General features: G+C 45.2%; 1 protein-coding gene and 1 long non-coding RNA gene across 6 annotated transcripts in view; one reads left to right on the top strand and one right to left on the bottom strand.

The window, feature by feature from the left end:
• Positions 1-7,092: 7,092 nt before the first annotated feature.
• On the bottom strand, positions 7,093-13,615 carry LOC134471924 (uncharacterized). 2 transcript variants are annotated; one of them, XR_010041671.1, is made up of 3 exons: positions 13,310-13,615; positions 12,996-13,174; positions 7,093-7,819 (listed from the first exon to the last, which is right to left on the bottom strand). It is a non-coding gene; the product is annotated as an uncharacterized LOC134471924 (long non-coding RNA). The 2 variants fall into 2 exon arrangements; XR_010041670.1 differs by lacking the exon at positions 7,093-7,819 and having other exon boundaries at positions 9,380-13,174.
• A 117-nt stretch (positions 13,616-13,732) lies between these two features.
• Positions 13,733-21,155, top strand: part of Sh3tc2 (SH3 domain and tetratricopeptide repeats 2) — a 62,356-nt gene continuing 54,933 nt past the window's right edge. For 3 of the 4 annotated variants that reach the window (XM_003477336.5, XM_063232334.1, XM_063232335.1), the window contains exons 1-2: positions 13,735-13,913; positions 20,982-21,080. In XM_003477336.5, coding sequence (XP_003477384.2) covers positions 13,793-13,913; positions 20,982-21,080 — 220 coding nt within the window. In that variant the 5' untranslated portion in view covers positions 13,735-13,792. Of the gene's footprint in view, positions 13,914-20,981; positions 21,081-21,155 lie in introns of all 4 variants that reach the window. The other variant, XR_010041669.1, reaches the window with a different exon arrangement.

Raw genomic sequence — 21,155 nt, 5'->3', positions numbered from 1 at the left:
GGAAGAGTCGCCCCCTATCCAGGTGCTGCTTCTACAGACAATACCACCCAACCGCCTACTGCGTGTATGTTCCTAATATCTTCTGAAGGCCCAAGCCTCTCAAGGCCCATTGAAGATTTTTAATTATTCTCTTAGTTACATTCTTGGCGGTGAGACAAAATACTCAACACTACAAGGTAAAAGAGGATAGGTTTATTTCTGTTCAAAGTTTGTAGTTCAGTTCACAGTCAGCTGGTTCCAAGGCAGGCCAACGTGGTGGGAGGGGATCACACAGGAGAAACAATCCATGGCAAAGCAGGCAGGAGACAGCAAGCAGCAAGCCTTCTGCACTGTTATCCGCTCCGGTTACAAGCCCATTAGATGGTGCTACTCACACTCAGGGTGGGCCTTTCCATTATTCATACTCACATCTACACTAAACAAATCAGTGGAGTAATTTAGTTACCATACACCCTTAATCTACCTTCATGAGTGCATGAGACTGGGGGGACAGTTAGATAGAAACCATAATAACAGCACTCAGGTGTGAAGTGGTATTACACTGTGATTTTAATTTGCATTTCTTTGATGGCTAATGATGTTGAATATCTTTTCACAGACTTATTGGCTATTTGTATATTGTGTCAGCTCATTGTCTCAGTAATACAATACCATAGATTAGGTCAGATATAAAGAAAATATGCTTATTTTGGCTCATGGCTCTGGTCAAGGTTGATGGACTCATTAGCCAGTTGCTTTTCTGATAGCAGAGTCACAAGATGATGTAGAGCACCTCATGGCAAGAGACAGGGAGCGTGCATGTGCAGACTCCTCTTTTGTAGTCACCAGAACCAGTGACAGAGGCTCCCTCCTAATCGCCTCTCAGGGACTCCACCTAAACACCTAGTGGTATTAATACTTTACACTCAGGGCTAAACTTTAGCTTGAGTTTTACGGTATTAAAACTGTCTTTAAATCACAGCATATATGTTACTAGGAGAAACACCTATTCACATTCTTTTGTCCACTTTAAAATTAGTTGCTTTTTATTTATAGGGGTTTAAAAATACATTGTAGGTGCAAATCTCATATCAAATGTAAGACTTGCAAATATTTTCTTCCTTCCTTTGGGTTGTCTTTTCATTTTCTGGACAGTGTTCTATTTAAAGGACAAAAGTTTTAATGTGTCCCATATGTCCAGCTCTTCTTTTGCTGCTTGTGCTTTTGGCATCATAATGAGGAATAAACTGACAAATCTGAGTTCATGAATTCATTTGCCCCTATGTCTGCTTCCAAGAATCTTAACTATTATATTTAGGCTGTTGATTCCTTCTGAGTCAATGTATATACATGATACAAGGTAGAGATACAGCTTTACTTGGCATATGACCATCAAGTTCTCCCAGAACCATTTGTTGAAAGCCTGTTCTTTTCCCATTGAATCAGTTCCCATATCCGAACTGATCATTGATACATGCATTTATTTCCAAACTCACAATGCTTTTCCACTGATCTATCCTTTCTCATTACCAAATTAAGAGTGTGAGTTCTCCAATTTGCTCCTTTATTTTCAAGAACCATTCTGGGTTCCTAAGACTCCATATGAATTTTAATATCAGCTTGTAGATTTCTGAAGAAACAAAAAACAAAAACAAACAAACAAACAAACGATGCCAGGATTCTGATGAATTAGTACAGAAACTATAGATTAACTTGTGGAGCATTGACAGCTTAAATGTTGTCTTCTAATACACAAACTCGAGATGTCATCCCATTTATTTAAATCCTTCATTTTACCGTTTTCAGAGTACAAAATTTACACTCCTGTTAAATTTATTTCCAAACGTTCTATGTTTTTGGTTGCTACTGTAAATTGAGATGTTGATTTCAGATTGTTCACTGTTAGCGTAAAAAATGATGTAGGGCATCCCGTGCAAGTGACAGGGAGTGCATCTGCAGATATGTGTTCATTCTGTCTCCTCTCTTATAAACTCACCAGAACCCAGTGACAGACTCTCTCCTAATTGCCTAATACACATTTTTATGTGTGTGTTATTGTCTTGCAACTGTGACGAACTTTATTTTAACCCTTTTTTATTGGAGTCTTTAGGATTTTCACACCCATATTATGCCACCTGAGATTACAGGAAACTTTCCTCCTTTCTAACCTGAAGGGCATGCTCTCTCCCCGCGCCGTCCCCTCTCCGTCTGCATGGAGTCCCGGCCTTGAAGGCCACCGGACCCACGGCGCAGGTGAGGGCGGCCAGCAGGGAGGCGGGCGGCACGCGGCGCCCCGGGCTCCCCCTCCGGGCCCCGAACCCCGAACCCCGGCCGGCACGGCGGCAGCGCCCGCTCCGCGCTCCGCGCGCCCTGCAGCCCGGCGGCCCGACCGAAGGGGGTGTGGACCACGAGCGGGAGGCGGGGGCAGCGCGCGCGTCCCCGCCCGGCCTGGGAGCAGCCACCCGCCCCGGGACCCACCTCTCGGCCCGCGCCGGGCGCCAGAGGCCCCCGCCCCGGCCCCCGCGGGCGGCTCATGGATGCCGACGGCCGTCCGCGCTGCGGGGCTCCAGCGCGAGCGCCGCGCGCCGGCAGAGCTCGCCAGCCATGCTGAGGGCTCGCGGGGGCAGCGCGGGGGGCGCGGCCGCGCGCTGGCGCCACCTGCTGGACGCGCGGGCGCGAACCCCAGGCCCCGCCCCGCCCCGCCGGGCTTCTGCCTGGTCCTGGGTGTGGGGGAGGGAAGAGGGGACCCGGGGCCCAGGGCCACAAAGGGCTGCTTGGGCGCCCTTCTCCCTGCGAGGGTCTTGAGTGTCTGTGCCAGACGGTGACGGGAGAGAAAGTTGTGGCTGGGAGGAGCCGTGGAGGAAAGGTTGGCTTTGCAGGCAGAGAGTGCCCCCCAGGCCTGGTGCTGAGCAGGGGTGCTGTCTGGTCCCCCTGGACTGTGGAGGGCAGCGGCTGGGCCAGTGGGTGAGATACTGCGCATCCCTCTATCCCTTCATGTTCTATCATTTTGCTCTCCCATCACCAATTAATTTGTGGTTTATTATCTTTTTCTTCTGCTGGAATGTTAGCTCCATGCAAGTGTGTGAATTTTCCTACTGTTCTCCTTTTCCCCTTCCAACACAGAGAAATACCTGTCCAAGAGCTGGTGCTTAATAAATATTTATGGAATGAATGTATGGTGTCACCTTTGGAATTTCTTCCGAGGCTCTGTAAATGTGTATTGCATCATTCTTCGTGAAAAATCAATAATCAGGGAAACTTGATGGTTACCGGCTCAAGCATTTGATCTCCATCCCTGGGTAGGTGTTTGACTTCTAGAAGTTTACTCTGGTTCCCAGAAGTCAAATTTCTTCATGGGTGACGTGGATGTAATGATAGACAGTTGTATTTCAATGAGCAGCTCCATTGCAATTCTAGGTATAGAGGGGTCATAGAGAGCCCCGGATGTATGTTAATCGTCATTACTGATCACTTAACATCTGCCTTCTTTGGCTGACAAGCACATCATTTCTCTTTCTACTTGTGTGGCTGTTTAACCCTTTCTACTGCACAGTCCAGTGGGTCAGCATGTTCCTCTCTAGGATCACATGGTGCACTCTTGGATTTCAGAGCAAAGTCCTTCCTCTGGGTAGGACTGATTGCAACGATGCCAGGTACAGCAAGCCTGGGTTCTTCCTTGCTTCTCCTCCAAGAGAAGTTCTGGGGCTTCTGTTTGCTTCCTTTCTCAGTTTCCAGTTCAACCTTTACGAATGGAGTAAGAATTTAACTCTCCGTCCTTGCTTCACAAGCTTGTGGGAATGTGAACACAAGTGCTTTTAAAGCAGCACAAAGTCACATGTGAAGATGACTTAGTCTTGAACCCTTTCCCTTTGTTCTGGAAATATTTCTAGTGTTTTTCATTTAGTCCCTTGGCAAAGTACTTGGAACAGAGTTACATTCCATTTCCTAGTTGAGGAGAAGCTGCTCAGCTGTCCAGCCTCCCAGGGAGGCCAGGGCAGCATCTGGGCTTCATGTGGGCCTCGACCCTCTCTGTGTCTAAGGTTCTCTTCACCTTGTCCAGGTGGGTATTGATAGAGTCAGCTCTTGGGAGAGACCATTGAGTTTGGATCACATAGAAGCCTCCAACAACTTTTGTCAAGAAAAACAAAAGCAAAAACTTCTTTTCCATACATGATCATCAGGGCATGAAGAGAAAGTCAATAGACGTACAATGTTACACCCACGAGGGTGTCCACAACAATCGATGGCCAGCAGGAGAATGGAGAGGATGCTGGGGTGAATTCTTTGTGGGGCTTGTCTAAGCACAGTTAGGAGAATAGAATCTTGGCTTATTCTTCTCAAAGAGTTGGAGTTAATAATCAAGAACAGAGATTGTATAAAGTTTACATTGAACTTCTTTAGACTTTGGACTTTATCTGGAAAGAAGGAATTATTTTGAAATACTGAAAAACAATGTATCAAAAATAACTTTTTTGCTTTTACATAGATGGAAGTTTTCTGGGTCAGTGGGCTGGCTCTCCCTTGGGCAGTTGCCCCTGCAGCTGCCTTCTGATGGGCTCTTTTCTCCTCAGGAGCTCCTGTCTTTCTCACGTGCAGGCTTAGTAACAAATCAAGTTAAACAAGTGACAAGTGACAAGTCAAATCCATTGTCACTCTTACAATGTGGGGTAGCTTCAGTGCTAAAGATGAAGTGAGGAACTTTATATGTATCATAGTCTGATCATAGTATGATATTCTGTGTATATAACCTTATAGAAATGGGATCACATATATGTTGTAGAATGCAGACCTGAAAATCTGAAAGGACACTCAGAATTGCCTGCTGGTGCCTTCAGAGAGGGCACTGAGCTTTGGTCAGGCGTAAAATAGTTTGAAAGGGTCCTGATGTCTTTATTCAATATCTAGTTTCAAGCATATGTTACTACTTATGTAAGTCTATTTTTCAGTACTATGGCAAAATGCCTGGGGCAGGCTACTTTGTGAAGAAGCTTAGGTTGATGTATGGTTCTGTAGATGCAAAGGTGAGGAGCAGCATCTGGCGATGGTCTTCTTTCTGGCAGAGCTCAGAGGTAGCCCAGGGTATCCCATGGCAAGAGACAGGGTACATCCAGATGTCTGTCTGTTCTCTCTTCTTATAAAGTTATCAGGATTCATTTCTCTCTGCAATAGTGAGTTTATCTAAGTCTAATTACCTCCCAAAGACTCAACATGTTCAGTGGAATTGAGTTTCCATCCTCTTACTAGCTCCCAATGGAGATTAAATTTTGATACACCGAGTCTTGGGGAACATTCACACTGCATCCAGACCATAGTGTCTAATATACATGCACATTTGAACCAGTAGCATCTGTGGCCTTGGCCCCTGGCTTTCCTGCAGGAGGACCCTTTCCTCACCCGCTCGGCAGGGTCAGGGCTCCTCCTTGTGCTCCCCCGTCACAAACCTGATCTTAGACATTGCTTCTTCTTCCTTCAGCTTTCTGGCCCTGCCCCACTCCCAGCTGCTGAAGTCTTCCTGTGACCTTTAAACGTGGACTGTCCTTGTTCCATCCTCTGCCTTCTTACCCAGCTTGATTGTAGGTCAAGCCTTGCAGTGCTCTCACCAGCCCCTGGTTCCTCCCACTCATTGTCCACTGGCCACATCTGCTTTAGCAGCTGTTGACTGTCTGCTCCATTTCAGTGAGCCAGTGGAGCTTCATCTATGGGAGTCCCGGGACGCCTGTGAGTGGTGACAGAGTTATCTGTGGGTGCTAATCTACGAGGCACTAGAGACCCCTAAGATTATTTTCACCAACAACCAGAAAGTCCTACCTATGCTGTCCGTGCTGGTGAGTTTTTCATTACTCTGGTGGGACAAGAAGGTTAAGAAAACGATGTCTGGGAATTCTGACTCCTATAATCTATACTTGAGTCTGTCTTCATCCTTGAGAAAGAAACTTCTGGGACATGTTTGCTGGAATATGTTGGAATTATCTGGGATGAGTTTTAAAAAATATCTTCAAGGACTCTATCTCCAAAGACTTTGATTTAGTGAGGCTAGGAAAGATCTAGTCACCTGAATTCTATAAGTCTTTCTGAAGGAATAGGATATGAATTGTCTCTTGACCCATCAAGGTGATGTAAACTCGGGTCCATTAATGAAAGTATACTAAGTGTTATGTAGGAGACAGAACTTCCAAACTGTGTACTGAATTTAGTGTTCAGGAGTGACTGGATATGTATTTGGGCATTCCCAGAGAAACTTGAACAGTCTTCAAAAAAGTAAGACCTCAGTGGTATGAGGATTCAAAGTTTTATTTGTGTCACTATGAGGAAGAAAGAAAGCATCGCTGATGAAACATTTGACTTGCCCCCAAAAATTAACTAATGAAAACATCTAGAAGATCATCTATGGCCCTGGTACCTGGCTTTCCTGCAGGAGGAACATTTATTTAACACATCTCCCCTTGGGTTAAATAGATTTATTAGACCACAAAGCCAAATATCATCATGATGACCTGGCTTGCTGGGATGCATTGCCTTTGTTTGTTGATTGAACTGAGATTCTGTCTGTATTACAGCTGGCTCACCCATTCTACCTGTCTGTCCATCTCCTGCATAGTCCTGTAGTTCCCAAATGCTTGAAGAATATGTTTAGGGCAAGTACATGATTACAAACACACACACACACACACACACACACACACACACACACACACACACACACATGCCCGTGCATGATTTGCACAAGCAAAACCAGACATCTGTAAATATAGAATCCTCACAGCCATCTTGTGAGGGAGAGCATTTTTTTTTCTTTTGTACCAGGGATTGAACTCATGACCTTGGTTTGCCAAGCAGGCACTTACGCCACTGAGCTAAACCCCTGGGCTGGAAAAGCATTTTTGTTCTCTTCATTTAATTGTTATTGTTCTTATTGGAGAACATATGACAACTTGAAACTAGCAAAGCAAGGATTTGAATTCAGGTCTGGCCACAGATATAATGCTCAAATTGATCACTGGGAGCTGAAATACATCCAAGTGTATTTCTGTTGCAGCATTAGCCCAAAGTTTGTCTTGTCAGTTCCTCTTCCTGGAGAAGACAAGATTAAGGATGGGGAAGGTCCTTCCGTACAGTCACAAGACGCCTCCTCTGATGTCCTTTGGGGCCCAGAAAGAGCATGGACTTGGAACGGATTGTTGGCTATAATAATAAGTTTTGCATAACTGTAACAGAATGCTTACGTTAGGCTTCTGAGACAACAAAGAGGTTTATTTATCTCTTGGTCAAAATATCAAGCCCAAGACCAAGTGGCTTCATTTCTTTGGGCTTCTGGTGAGGACAGATGAGATAATGGTGGGAGCACTTGGTGGAATGAGCACCACCTTGAGCCAGGAGGCAAACTGACAGAAGGAGAGAATGAGGTTCCACAATGTCCTTTGAAGGCTCATCCCCAGTGACCTAGGAACCCCATCAGACCCCATATTTTAGAGGTCGAGAGTAGCTCCTAATAATTCTATCTGGGGGCCAAAACATTACATGCGGACCTTCGGGGGAACACTCAGATTTCACTGATGGGGAGAAGAGGGTGGAGGTCATGTCCGGAGGGCAGTTGCATTCATGGGAGCTGGCTCTGCTGCTTTCATAATCCTCATCCTAAAATGCTGCACCACCAGCTGCAGGCAGGGCGCTATGAAGCCTTGGCACACTGGGGACGATGGAGACACCAGCGGTGGCCGGCACATGCCTAACTCCAGAATGTTTCTTCACTGCGGTCCTGCTTCCATGATGCTGTGGGGATTGTGTTCGGCACTGGGGACTGGGATCATCCATCTGTGATGCTTGACACGAGGGACCATCCCTGGAGTCAGATCAGGAGAGTGACAGCCTGAGGAACACCCAGACCCCCCTTTCAAGTGTGTGTACCCCTTGCCTTCATGCTGACATGAATTTTGCCTTTTCTTCTTTTTCCACTTCTCCTTTGCCTTCAAATATTTTTGTATTTATGACACGATCACAAAACAGTGTGGTTGGAAAATGTTCACTACACAGAGGATCATAAAATAGTGAGTATCAGTGTCGTCCCTAACCCCATCCTACCTTGCGCCCTTGTGCAGCTATGAGAGGCAAGGTGCACTCGACACACGGTGAGCAGGATGTAAGTAAACCTGTGCACATGTGGGCACATGTGTACCCAGGGCTATTTTAGTTTTATGTGTGTTTTGCATTAATAGAGTCCTAGTATAGGCACAGTGCTGCAGGTTTCTTTATGTGTTGTATAACAGTATGTCTTAGGATTCTCCGTGACCCATTTCTGTGTAGCTCTAGGTAATCTCTTCCCACTGCAGGCGTCGCCATGCTTTGCCTCTCTCACTGTTCCCAGTGGTGCTGCCCTTGGCCCCCTGCACAGCCTCTGGTGCCCAGTGTGAGCGACTCTCCAACAGGTGCCGAGGGGGACTCACGGGCTGCATGGGCCGCGCCTGCTTACGCCATTTTCTAGGCCGGATGCCTGGAACCTCAGTTTCTCTGAGAGATCCACTGAGCTGAGAAGAAATTCCTTTGCCTGGGAGGGGTAGGGAGTGTCGGGCCTGGGCCTGGGTCATGAACTCAGCAAACATACACACACACACCCTCCTATCTGGCCTGCTCACTGGGGAGCCTGACTCTAAGTCAGAAACTGATCAGCATCAGCGTGATGTGTGGATGGATACACACCAGCCCGAGTGCCTGAGGCTGAGCTCTGGTATGGGAGGGAGAGCTTTGCCCCAAGAATTGCCCAGAAGTGTTGAAGAAATGATATGGTTTATGGGCCTCAATTTCTCTATCTTTAAAATGGGGTTGGGAGAGGAAGAGGACTGGAGGGGGAGGCTGGCCACTGTTTCTGGACACTTTCAGTGCTAATCTTCCAGGGCGAGGCTTTGGTTGCCTGCCCCTGATTCCAGCCTCACTGTGGGAGTCCAGACGGAACTGATGTTCTGGAGAGAGCAGAGGGCTGGTCTTGGAGAGGTCACAGCTGGAGCTGCTTGCGCTCTTCCCCTGTAGGCAGCTCTGCTTCCCTGCTGGAGCTGCTGGCGCTGGGACCTCAACGACCTGAAGAGAGTACGTGTCCTGTCCCCAAAGCGGGAAGCCTGGCTGACCCTGGGGCTGTGGCTCAGGAGCCTGCATGGCTGCTCGTGGTCAGGCCTTACCCTCCAGACGCCTGCTTGGGTCTTTGTGCCCGAGGAGTAAAGCAGGGTGGTGAAAGCAAAGTCCCTGAGTTCACAGTGCCCAGGTGCCCAGCCTGACTCTGCGCTACCCTTGTGTCTGAGTCATGTGGGCAGATCACCTTAGTTTCCCTATCTTTATATAAGTGTGTGTGTGTGTGTGGGGGGGGGGAACACGACAGTTTTTCAAGTGAACACATTGAAAAAGCTTGAAGGTATTTAATATAACTTTTTTTTTAGTATTTAATATAATCAATGTCCACGACAAAACAACTTTTAAGGCAAACAACAGTGTTAAATGAATAAGCAGACAAATATATGAATGAGTAGGAAATTAAGAGCTATATTGTGATCATATCTGTGCCACTGGCTCCCTTTAAAATCAGGCACACAGCTATTTCGAATGAAAAGATGATTCTGCCCCACACTCTCCTAGGGCAGGTCCTAGCTTGAGGCTAAAGGTTTAACCTTAATCAGGATTCTCTCACCTCCTCTTCTTTTTGCCTGTCAAAATTCTATCGTTCAGTCTCCTCCAATTCCCTGCTCCATGACGCTTCCCTATTTCCCCTTTGAGAAGTGCTAACCTGCTCCTCAGTCGCCACCGTATCTTTGAACTTTCCTAGTCCAGTGTGCTGTCATCTTAACCAATGGCATGTACGGCAACCATACTTTCAAAAACAGCCACATTCTGAGGTCCTAGGTAGGGATGAGAACTTAGTGTATACATAATTTTGGGAATAAAGTAGTGAGCAAAAAGCAATATGGCTTTCACTTAGTGGCGCTTGACAATCACTGGAGAGACAAAACTAGACATTAATGGAAGAAAAATGCCCATCAATCAATGCAGAAAGAATTAAGATAGATGGAGTTTTCGTAGCCTGAGCAGTCAGAATTTACTGGTGCATTGGCTATAGGGAATCTCTCTATATATAGTAATATATATTATATATTGTATTATGATAGGATCTTCTCAGTTCTATAGATCTATAGTTCTCAGTTCTCAGATCTATAGTTCCTAAAACTATAGTACTTAAATTATTACTACTTCAACTAGAGAGTACACTTTCCAAGAAAAAGTTACTTGTACATCTGAAGTGGCAAACCTGCCACTCTTGGACTAGATTTGATTTGCAGGCACGTTGTCTACCCTGTATAACAGCCGTATAGGACCATAGATCGTTTTTAAAATTAGTTTGTGAGCCTTTCAGAGTCGGGAGGTTTACGCACAGGCTGGATTTCTGGTTCACGGGACTCTAGTGTGCCCATCACCCCTGTTGTTGCCTCAGCCTTGGGACTGGCTGGCTTCACTCATTTCCATCAGTTGCTGACTCTTAGAGCGTTTAAGCACCGCCGAATGTTAAGGAAACAGAAACTATTCGGTGGCGATGGTGATGGTGTGAAATGAAGCCTGGCTGCATTTCCCCTTTTCTTGTAATATACACTGTGAAGTCTGTCTGCTCACTCTTCTCTGTGCGTGGCCTGGCCAAGACGTCTAGTAGTCAGTTCTCTACCTACAACACTGGCATAGCTGATTCCTTCCTTCTTTGAGATATTTTCTTCATTTGACTTCTGAGACACTCTCTGGGTTTACATCTTCCCACCAGCCACTGCTCAGTTTCTTCTGTTGGTTTTCCCCCCTCTCTTATTTCTATAAAGACTAGTGTGTTTACATAGTTGAGTCTTGAGACGTCCTCTATGATCTTTCCTTCTGACCCTCTCTTAGATAATCCCATCTAATCCCACGACTTTTAAAACTGTCCACACATTGATAAGCCCCCATGCAGCCACCTCTGGCTGACGAGTCCCCCTGAACTCCAGACTCCCTGGCCTCTATTCACTTGCATGTACTGAGGTCTCTGAATGTTCTAGGTAGAAAAGCAAACTCTTGGTTTCAACAGACAAAGCTTCTCTTTCTCAGAGTTCAACTTTTCAATAAAATAGATTAATTATTGGATCAGACAAAACTTAAAATCTCTTTCATTGGATTTTTCTCTGTCATACATTCTGTATATGAATATGTCTTTTGTGATGGTTCATTTTATGTGTCAAGTTCCCCAGGCCATGGTACCCAGCTGTTTGATCAAATACTAGTTTAGATGTTGCTGTGAAGGAATTTAGGAGGGAGCAGATCCACTGTGATATGACAATGTCATAAACAGGCTGGCGGTGTGGCTAGGTGTTACAGCATTCACCAAGCATGTGCAAGGCTCTAGGCTTGAACTCCAGTACCATTAAAGAACAAAGAAAGAAAGAAAGAAAGAAAGAAAGAAAGAAAGAAAGAAAGAAAAAAAGAACAAACTGTAATGCACTTAATACACCTAATCTGCTGCACAATCTAATTTAACCATACAGTGTCCCGTTGGGGATGGACTGTTAATCCTCGTGGTCCTGTGGCCGACAGGGAGCTATGGCTCACTGCTACTGCCAAGCATGGACACTGTCACAATTTGGCCTGCAGCTGCTGCTTTCACTGACCTCATCTCAATGTGCTTCCCTGGCTCACTAACCTCCTTCACACGCCAAGTGACTTCCTGCCGCAGGACCTTTGCTCTTGTTGCCTTCTCTGCCTGGAATTTGTTTATTTAAATAAATCAGTCTCAGTTATTTAAAAGCAGAGCTGCATTGGTTTCTTGCATCTCAAGGTGAGCAGTGATTTCCTCAGTAAGGAACTCTTTGTTTTAGACTTGCCCACATGTGCACGTCAATCCAGTAGCTCACACATAACATCCTCTATGGCAGCTGGCCTGCGGAATCCTTCCAAAGGTTGGCCTTGCCCATGTATAGTTTCTGACTGTCCCTGCCACCATAGATGACGCATGTGCAAACATATCAAGAGAAATGATAAGTCTGAGTACCTGTTTGCATGTGCAAGTTAGACCATGGTTTCTCATCTCATACATTTCTGAGTTTTGGGATGGTTCTAATGGAACACTTAGTCTTCCATCTGGGGCCCATGCTATTCAGCTGGGCTTTCATGAGGGAAGGCCAAGGGACATAATAAATAGATGTGCAAAGAGTAAACATCACACCATAGTGTGATCAGTGAGACCCCCAACCTTCCCTACTCGGATCTCTTCCCTAGGGCTCCACCCCCAGCCTTCCCTACTCAGGTCTACAAGTAGCCATGGGCTCTGAGGCCTCAGTAACGGACCACCCAGGCTTTCCATGTGCATCCTGGTAGTCGCAGGAAGGAACCCTTCTATGAGAAAGGTGATGTTCCTTGTCGTAGAGTCAACTAGATATCACTCAAGTGTTGAATCTGATATGTGTGTGCATGTACATGTGTGCATGCCTGTATGTGTGTGTCCCTGAGCCTGGTGTTCATAAGGAGAGGGGTGAGGGGTTCTGAAGCTGACATTGGTAAGTGTGTGTGTGGGGAGTCCCTGAACCTGACATCATAAATGGGAGAGTAAGATAAGTTAAGCCTTCATCCATTCCCTCAACCAAGAAGAAACCCTGCTGCCCACTGATGGGGCCATTATGCATTTACATAAAACATTGTATAAGGAGTGCCCGGCTTATGCTAAACACTACATGCCTGCAATTCAAGATCAGTCAGCATCAGAAACGTAAATCTATTTCTGATACCCAGCCCTGAGGCTGCACCAAAGTGAGCTGTGAATGCTGCTGACTCTTTGGATGAGTGTGACTCTCATCCCGTCCCTCTCATTGTGACCCAGTGCTCCTCACCGAGCATAACTCAACCAGACCACTGCCTTCCTTAATGCCTGTGAGACTGACCCAGGCTCTGCCTCCAGGGAGCCTGCAACCCAAGCTCATCAGCATCCCGCCTCCTCTGACCCTCACTTTATGTTGGGGCTGCTCTCCACCAACCTTTGCTCTGCACCTGCAGGGAACGCAGAGTGAGCAGGGATCCTTGAGCTTGGCTGTTGGATCGGACATGCCTCTGTGTAACCTTGTAAGGAATTGCTTGTCCTTTGAGTGATCTCCTTGGAGATTTTTCTGAAATTCAGCCACACTGTGTCAACTGCATTGCCTGCTTCATTGCCCGTCTGAAACAGAAAAGAGGTTAGTCTTGTGAGACCAGTTTTTCATACAAACCTGTGGCTTTAAATATATTTGGTTCTCCAGTCCCTTGTCTGTGCAGTGTTGAGCTATATCAGGTGATTTCTTGGATTTCTACCCACCAAGGCCTTTGGGAGCCAGCAGCAGGGGGACAGCGTGCTCTCCAATGCTGTGAGATGCTGTGCCCTAGCGTGATAGCCAGGAGAGGTGTTTGCAAGGAAGGGATGGGTGGAGATGACTTTCCAACTGCTCACATGGGAATCCACCTCTGGGCCAAGTCAGTCAGGGAGCAAGACCTTGATTTCTGGGATGCTCTCTGCCTTCCTCCCCCCTGCCCTGACAGCCCCCACAGAAAACAAACTATGTATCTCAACCCCAGAATGTAAGGAATGTGCCATAGCCTGATGGGGATAGAGCAGTCCACAAAGCAGCAGGGAGGAGCTCAGCTCCCCAGGCTGGGGCCTGACAGTGCAAGGACTATCAAGCCTGCAGGCTGGGCGGCCCCTCCCACTCTCCCTCTGCAGCCCGGATATCAAAGGCTGCATTGTGCACTGAGTGGCCTTGGTCCCTCGTGTGCCAGAGAGGAGGCGGGAGGAGGGACGCCTATGAGAGCCTCCTCAAGCTCTTTTGGCTGCTGTTCCCAGGGGCCTTGGCCCGGGGAGGATGGTGTACACATGGGTGGCTGCTTCTGCATCCCCGGGGAGCGGAGTCTGTCCTGGGGCTCAGGTGAGTTTCCTGCAAGGTTCTGGCCCGTGCCTTGGCTAAGCTGGTTGGGCTGAGGAAGAGGTCCTTCCAAAGATGAAGAGACCTCTGAGCTTTATGATGGCCTCTCTTCCTTCCCTAGGTTGGACGTGTTATCCTGGCTTTGTAAAGAGGGAGCGAAGTCTGGCTGGGAGGTGTCTACTTCTGAGGAAAGAGGCTTTGAGCTTGCTCTGCCAAGGGGGAGTGAGGCGGCCTTGGCTGCTGCTGTTAGGGTGTGACTAAGCCCTTCCTTCCTTTTCTCCCAAGATTCCCTAAAACAGGAAGAGGGTTTCAGCAGCGAGTTCCTCTGCGACCTATGGGTGGACATAAATCTGGCCTTAGTCACTCAAACCTATTTTTGTCGGTGTTACTCCTGCTGGAGAAAAATAGGCAGTTTCCTGCCTCCTGCCTTTTACAGTGGTTTTCGGCATGTCAAGCTGAAGGCGTAGGGGGCTTCTGCTCTGAGAAGCTATCAAGTCGTTTGAGACTGGACACAGGTGGTCAGCTACCCTTATTTGCCCAGGACAGGGGGCTTTCTTGTAATGCAGTCAGACTAAACTTGACAGTCACAAGCAGACTAGGATGATTTGCCACCTTGATCTAAACTCTGTGATTCTTTTCACAGCAGAACCAGGATGGGGTCTTATGGTCTCTTACAGGATGTTTATCAGGATGGGTGGTGGCTTTGGGGGAATGTGGGAATGGATTAGAACAGGACTTGCTAGGGAGATAGAGGAGTATTCCTCCACAGAATCACCCCACATCCTAGTTGGGATCCTGTGTCATGCTGGAGTGCCACCATAGTTCCTGAGAGCCAGCATAGGAGCACTCCCTGCCATGGGCTTTCACTGTCTGATGGTTGGCTTTGCCCTATAGACTCATAATCAGGGCTTTAGAAGGCATTTGCAGTCCTTACAGTAAACACCTTACAAGTACCTAGGCTGGAAGTCTCAGCCTGGGGACCTTGGCACCCACACAAGGATTGCCTTCCAGAGCAGCCCCATGCCTGGACCTAAACTATAAAGAAACCCCATATAACAACCTTGGCACAAAAGTTATGAAAAATATCTTAGCTGTTGTTTCTCTCATTTTCTGGGATTTACATGCTTTTCAGACCCTTTCTCTAAATCCTATTGTATCTGTACCTCACGAGACTGGACATAGTGTGGGGAGGGTGCAGGATCACTGGCCTGGAAGTCAAGGACTTGAATTGTGAATCTGGCTCAGTCTACCTGCAGGGTCATCAAAGTTAATAACCTGGTCTTTGGGGCCAAAATAATTGGGTTTGATCTCGGTCCTTTTACTTGCCTTGAGTCATTTATTTAACTTCTCTGTGCCTTTGTTTCTTTCTCTATAGATTTTACAAAATAATTACGCTTTCTTAATAGGATTGTGGTGAGGTTAAGTCTGCATGTGATATGCTTGAAGCAGCTTGACACACAGTTAATTAAGCACAATGAATGTTAAGCCTTGTTTTTCTATTTTTCTGACCCTAGCAAGCCACATTCTTTCTCAGCGCTTCATTTAGTCATCTGTTAAACTCAGGGTGGTTCACTGCTGGTGAGGCTGCCTCAGGGAGCTCTGCTCCGTCACCTCACCCCAGTGTGACAGAGACTGCATGGAGAGCACGGTTCTGCAATGCAACACAAAGGAACCAATATTAAAGATGATGTCTTCTAATTACTTTATTCTTTCATCTACGTTTTGCCACTGGCAACTGGTTGGCCCTCTAGATTCGCTTTGTCATGAAGAGTTGGCTTATTATTTATTTCTGTGGAAGCTTCTCACGCCGATCCCACGTTGCTGTCCAAGAGCATTAGGTCCTTTCTCACGGGGCTGGTAGAGGTGTCAGTGTTCTGAGGCCAAGTGACATCAGCTTCCCCAATCTAGCTCCTCCTGTGTGTTCCAGAGAAATGGGACAAAGTCTGAGCTGCCTGCTGGGGTGACTAAATAATTGTGTGATCTTGGGCAAGTCTCACACACGCTGTGAACCTGAGCTCCTATGGCTGTACATGGATGGGGTGATAGTCCTAGCGCAGGAAACTTTTGTGAAGATTAAATGCGAGAATTCATTTCATGGACTTGGCACAGTAATTGATGGCAGTTTTTTGGTAGCTGATAGAGACCACACCCACTTCCTTTCTTCCCAACTCCTGACTCCACTGGAGGAAGAGCTCCCGCTCATGCTCCTGTGGCTGCTTCTGGCACCGTGCCTGCTTAAGTGGGAGTTAGGAGTGCCGACCAAGCTGAGCATTCTCAGAGGGAGGCGGGACGGGGGAAGGCTCGGGACAGCCTGCAGCTGGGACAGCTGCCTGCCTGGCTTGTCATGGTGTGGCAAAGGTCAAGGTTGGCTCTGCCCACTCAGGCAGGCTGCATTCTCATGTGTGGACCCTGTTTGTGGCGTGTGTTCCTCTGGTATCTCTCGTTTGCTCGGAACCTCCCATTTGCACATAGTAAGAGGGTGGGTTTTTGGTCAATGGCCATTACCTCTGACTCCCCTTTGAGTTTCTTGCCATTGCTTTTGAACTAGAATTGGTCACCTCAGGTCACAAAGAAAGTCCTGTCAGAGTTCCTTGGACAAAGAACTCCTATCTTATCTGTAATACCTTCCTGAAGGTATTGGCAGAAATTCTTAAATAAAATATGTGAAGATTCATTTGTCTACATGGATCACTTATGTTCCTAACGTTCATTTTGGTGAGTGTAATTATTAGTAAAGTAAAGAAATCAAGGGCGATACTGACAAGTATGAGTGATGCATCACGTTTATAATTTAAAGGAATCTTGAAGCATTTTGAACCCAGTGGTAATACAGAATATTAGAATAATAAATCCACCATCTACTTTAATGGATTTCTGCTTTCTACCATCTTGGCTTGAAGAACTTGTTTTTTTTATCGTGCTTTTTGAAGGAAAAATTTACAGATAAATTAAGATAGTCTAGCTCATTACAATCTTTTTCCTCTTTCACCAAAGTTAATCTCTTTTATGAATTCAGTAATTCTGTGCTCTTGCTACATATTCATGTACTTAACAATCGTTTTAAAGAATTGTTTTACAGACTCTTTAACTTCAGGAAAATGATACCATTACACAGTTTGATTTTTCATCTCCTCAACATTATGATCTGAGATATATCCCTGCGGATAGATTTAGCAGTAGTTCTGATTTGATATTTGCCCCAGAAAGGAGAATGTGGGCTTACATTATAAAAACTTCTGTGGTATGCTTGTTGGGCCAAAGCAGAAGAAATCTGTAGGTGGAGAAAAAAAAGATAATGTTCACTGTTTAGTTTCCTTCTTTAAGTGGGGCGTGGAGGTGGACAAGTAGGAACAGAGAAGCCAAGAAAGGAGAAAAGAAAGCAAATTCTCACTTCCAGCAAGTTTCTCTATGTGGGATGCTGTCCTGACCTTAGTCCTTAGAATTCCTAGGTCAGATAGTGAGGTGGAGACAGCAGTCTGCACTCAATGATCTGGACGAGCTCTGATTCGTGCTCACTTGCTGTGTGGCCTGAGTAAAATAACACTCCTTTGTGGCTCTGAGTTTCTCAGCAGTGAAATTAGGAGTGGAACTGATGATCTCTTAATCCCTCCCAGTGGGCATTTTCTGTAATTATTATCTCCTTCCTACTTTTCTGTCATTTTCAGTATCAAGAAACTTTCTCTTTTCTTACTTGATTTTAAAAATTTTCTTGTTAGTATGTGTTTGCAGTGCATAGTGATGCACTTATCATGGGAAGTTGGTACATGAACATAACACATCTTAAGGCTTCTTTGGGGGGGCTCTTCTATTCCTCCCATATCTCCCTGCTCCTCCCATCTCCTGTACCCCTTTTCGTTTGAAAAAATATCTCTTTTGCTTTTTATATACATATTTTTCTAGTTTTTCATAGATGAGAAACCATGTGATATTTCAGATTGTGTATCTGATTTTTTTCTCTTACTATTGTGGTCTTCATGTGCACCCATTTATTTACAAACGCCTCAAGCTTATGCCTGTCTATGGCAGAGTAGTACTTTGTTGTCTGTGTCACACAGTATCGTTTACTCTGTTCCTCGCTTCTCATTGCTGAGATCACAGTCCACAGTAGCTTTGCAGTTGGCCTCTCCCATGTGTCCTGCTTCCCGACTGCCCCAGGCCAACCTAGAACACCCACTGTTACTGTGCCCTTCCTGGGCTCAAGAACAATTGCACTTGTTTGTAAAAATTTACCACTCGTACAAACAAGTGCTTGGAATCTCACAGCATGGTGAATTCTCACAAGGTGAATGTAGGCATCCATATTGTTTTATGCAGCTGTAATTAATTCATACTTCTTGAAGGATGTGTTTAGTTACATGTAGCATCATATGCTTGTCCTTTCTAGTGTAAATGGGCATTTGGGTAGTTGCCAGGGTTTGCCAGTGCTTTCTGAATATTTTGGTAGATGTTTTCTGAACATATGTATGTTATTTTGGGGGTATATATGTAGGAATGGAATTGCTGGGTTTTAATGTATGTACATTTTCAGCTTGAATTGATACTGCTGGTTTGCCAGTGAAAAAATTTTGAATTTGTTCTCTCACTTGCAGCATATGGGATTTCCAGTTGCTCTGGATCCTTACAAATATTTGTTATTACCTATTCTTTTCATTTTAGCTTGTCTGTGTGGCAATGTTTCATTGTGGTTTTAAATTTTATTTCTCTGAATTAAGCAAATTTTATATATTTATTGACTACTTGGGTACTGAGTTTCATGAAATATGTATTTAAGCTTTTAATTCCTTTTTCTAGAGGATAGTTTATCTGTTTCTTAAAGATTTTAGCATTGTTTATACGCTCTAGGTTCCAGTTCTTTAATGCCTATATGTATTGTTAATATTTTCTCCTATTCTGCCACTTGATTATTACTCTCTTAATTTCATCTTTTGATTAACAGAAGTTCCTAAGCTGAATGTATTATAATTTATTCATGATAATATTATTATTTATATATTTATAATTATTTATATAATTATTTATTTATTATAATATTATAATTTATTCATAATTTTTCCTGGTTAGGAAATCACTAGCAATTTCTAGTCATGCAGGTTGCCATCTGTACAAGTTCTCCAGGTTTCAAAGTAAATTCAAGCCCCTGGGTTATATAAAATATTTTGATTTTTAAGTGAGATTAAGCACTTCAAACTAAAATTTCACAGCGTGAGAGGAAACCCCCCCAGATGAATTTGCTGTAGCCTCTCATCAAATTCCCTCCTAGAGAAGGGAGCAAGGGAGTCTCCAACTCTGGGCCTGGAATCTGCAGCAGAAGCATCCTCTGAGAACACACTAGAAAAGCAGAACCTTGACTTTTAATTACTGATGCAGAGAACAAACAAACAAACAACTACCCCCCCAAAAAAAACCCGCTAAAAAACCAAACCAAATAAAGAAACCTATGATCACACTATACATTACAAAAATCAGAATATCTGGACATAAAGCCTAGGCATTGGTATTTTTAAAAATGCAACCTTGGCAATTCCAATAGGCAATGAAGGTTCAGTACCACTAAGTTAGGACAGTCTTTCATTTTTAAATAAATGAGTACATTTAAAACCCTTTAAGAAGCAAACAGGCGCAGTGTCTTGATTGAGGTCAGTTACTGTAGGAAGATCTCACTTGTTCACATTCTCCTCTCTCGTGGTGCCCAAGCCAGTGCTTTTTGCTTCAGTTGCTTCAGGTTCCTGGAGGGCAGAACTACAAACTGATGCTATTCAACCATAGCTCATGACTGCAGCTTTCCAGCTAAGCTGCTTAGCCCTCCGCCTTGCACATCTGGCACTCATTGGATCAAGATTCCATGAGCAGATGGGTCCCTCCTTCTGCCTATTCAAGCAGACATTTATTTCATTCTCCCTGTGTGCCTCCCTGCAAAGTGCTAACTCTTTTTACTTGAAGAATGGGAAGCACCTCCTCTCAGATGTCAAAATCCCCCTGCTTTGTCACAGTGGAGACTGAGCCTCCTGACAACAGGGTAAGGATTGGGCTCAGCACTAACCAGCAGTGAGGGCCACTGCTTCGTTCCTGAGGTGCTCTTGGGCTGCGTCACTAGAGCAGAGGTGCACAGGACCTGATCGTGCTACTTACCTCTGACCACAGTTTTCCCAGAAACTGGGGGAATTTAATTCTTGAGCAGCTTCATGATCAAAAGGACCAATTCCAGCAACCAGCATTAGTGTGTTCAGAAGCTGTGCTCTCTTATATGTCGGGGATAATGCGAAACTGTGTTCCCGTGTATTTTGGAGATAATATGAAAGAGGCCCACCTTCTATAGCTATCCTTGTGAAAGCTCCGCATTATTTTTTATCAACTTCCTTGAATTTTGGAGCCACATTCTTTTTTTTTTAAAATTTTTTTTTATCAGTACCGGGGATCGAACTCATGACCACCTGCTTGCAAGGCAGGTTCTTATGCCACTGAGCTAAATTCCTACCCTAGAAGCCATACTCTTGTTTTCAGCTTTCTATCATCAAAATTACACTGCCCTCAATCTCCCTCTCTAGCCTGTGTCTTAATCATCTTTCTTGTCCTTTTTTTATCTCTATGCCTGCAATGACAGGAACTTTTTGGAGAGATAGTAGTTGAAAAAAGCAGTCCAGAGTCAGTCACTCATGTCAGGGCCATTGCAACCCTGCCTGTTAGAGTCTCTCTAACAATGCCATTCCCCAAAATTCTTCTCTATGCCTCCTGTTGCTCAACCATTGGGCTTAGACCTTGTAGTCAGAACCATAAAGACCTGTGTAGGCTCCAGCTCCATGTACGCTGAACACCTTTTGGGTACTATACCATGAGGTTTGGTTTGGTCTGTAGATAGGAATTGACACCCAGGCTGCTGCATAGTTAAGAGACCATATAGGACAATGCTTTGAAAATAGCTGGCTATATGCATCGATTTAAGGCAATGATGATAAGCATGAGAACTTTTCACCCATCAGTCCTGGAAGAAACTGGCAATTGATCAAAACTTTGAGTCCATGTTTTCTCCTTGCTTAAACTCTTACAAATTGTCTTTCATCTCACCTTCTCCAGGCAAAGAAAGTCCTTCCAAGGATCCAACCATATCCAGTGAGTGTATAGCCTCTCCTGAATCTCGGGGAAAATGTTTCCTGCCACAGAACATGATACCAGGTATCTAAACACCAAAGATAAGTGCTACATGAACAAAAATACTTCTCTTGGAATATTTCAATAGCCTTATTATCT

This window comes from Cavia porcellus, unplaced genomic scaffold (assembly GCF_034190915.1).
Source record: "Cavia porcellus strain 051 isolate PalLab524CR breed Dunkin Hartley unplaced genomic scaffold, mCavPor4.1 scaffold_21, whole genome shotgun sequence".
Classification (NCBI taxonomy): Eukaryota; Metazoa; Chordata; class Mammalia; order Rodentia; family Caviidae; genus Cavia; species Cavia porcellus.
Note: the sequence above shows the minus strand (reverse complement) of the source record. Positions and strands in the feature narration are given on the sequence as shown.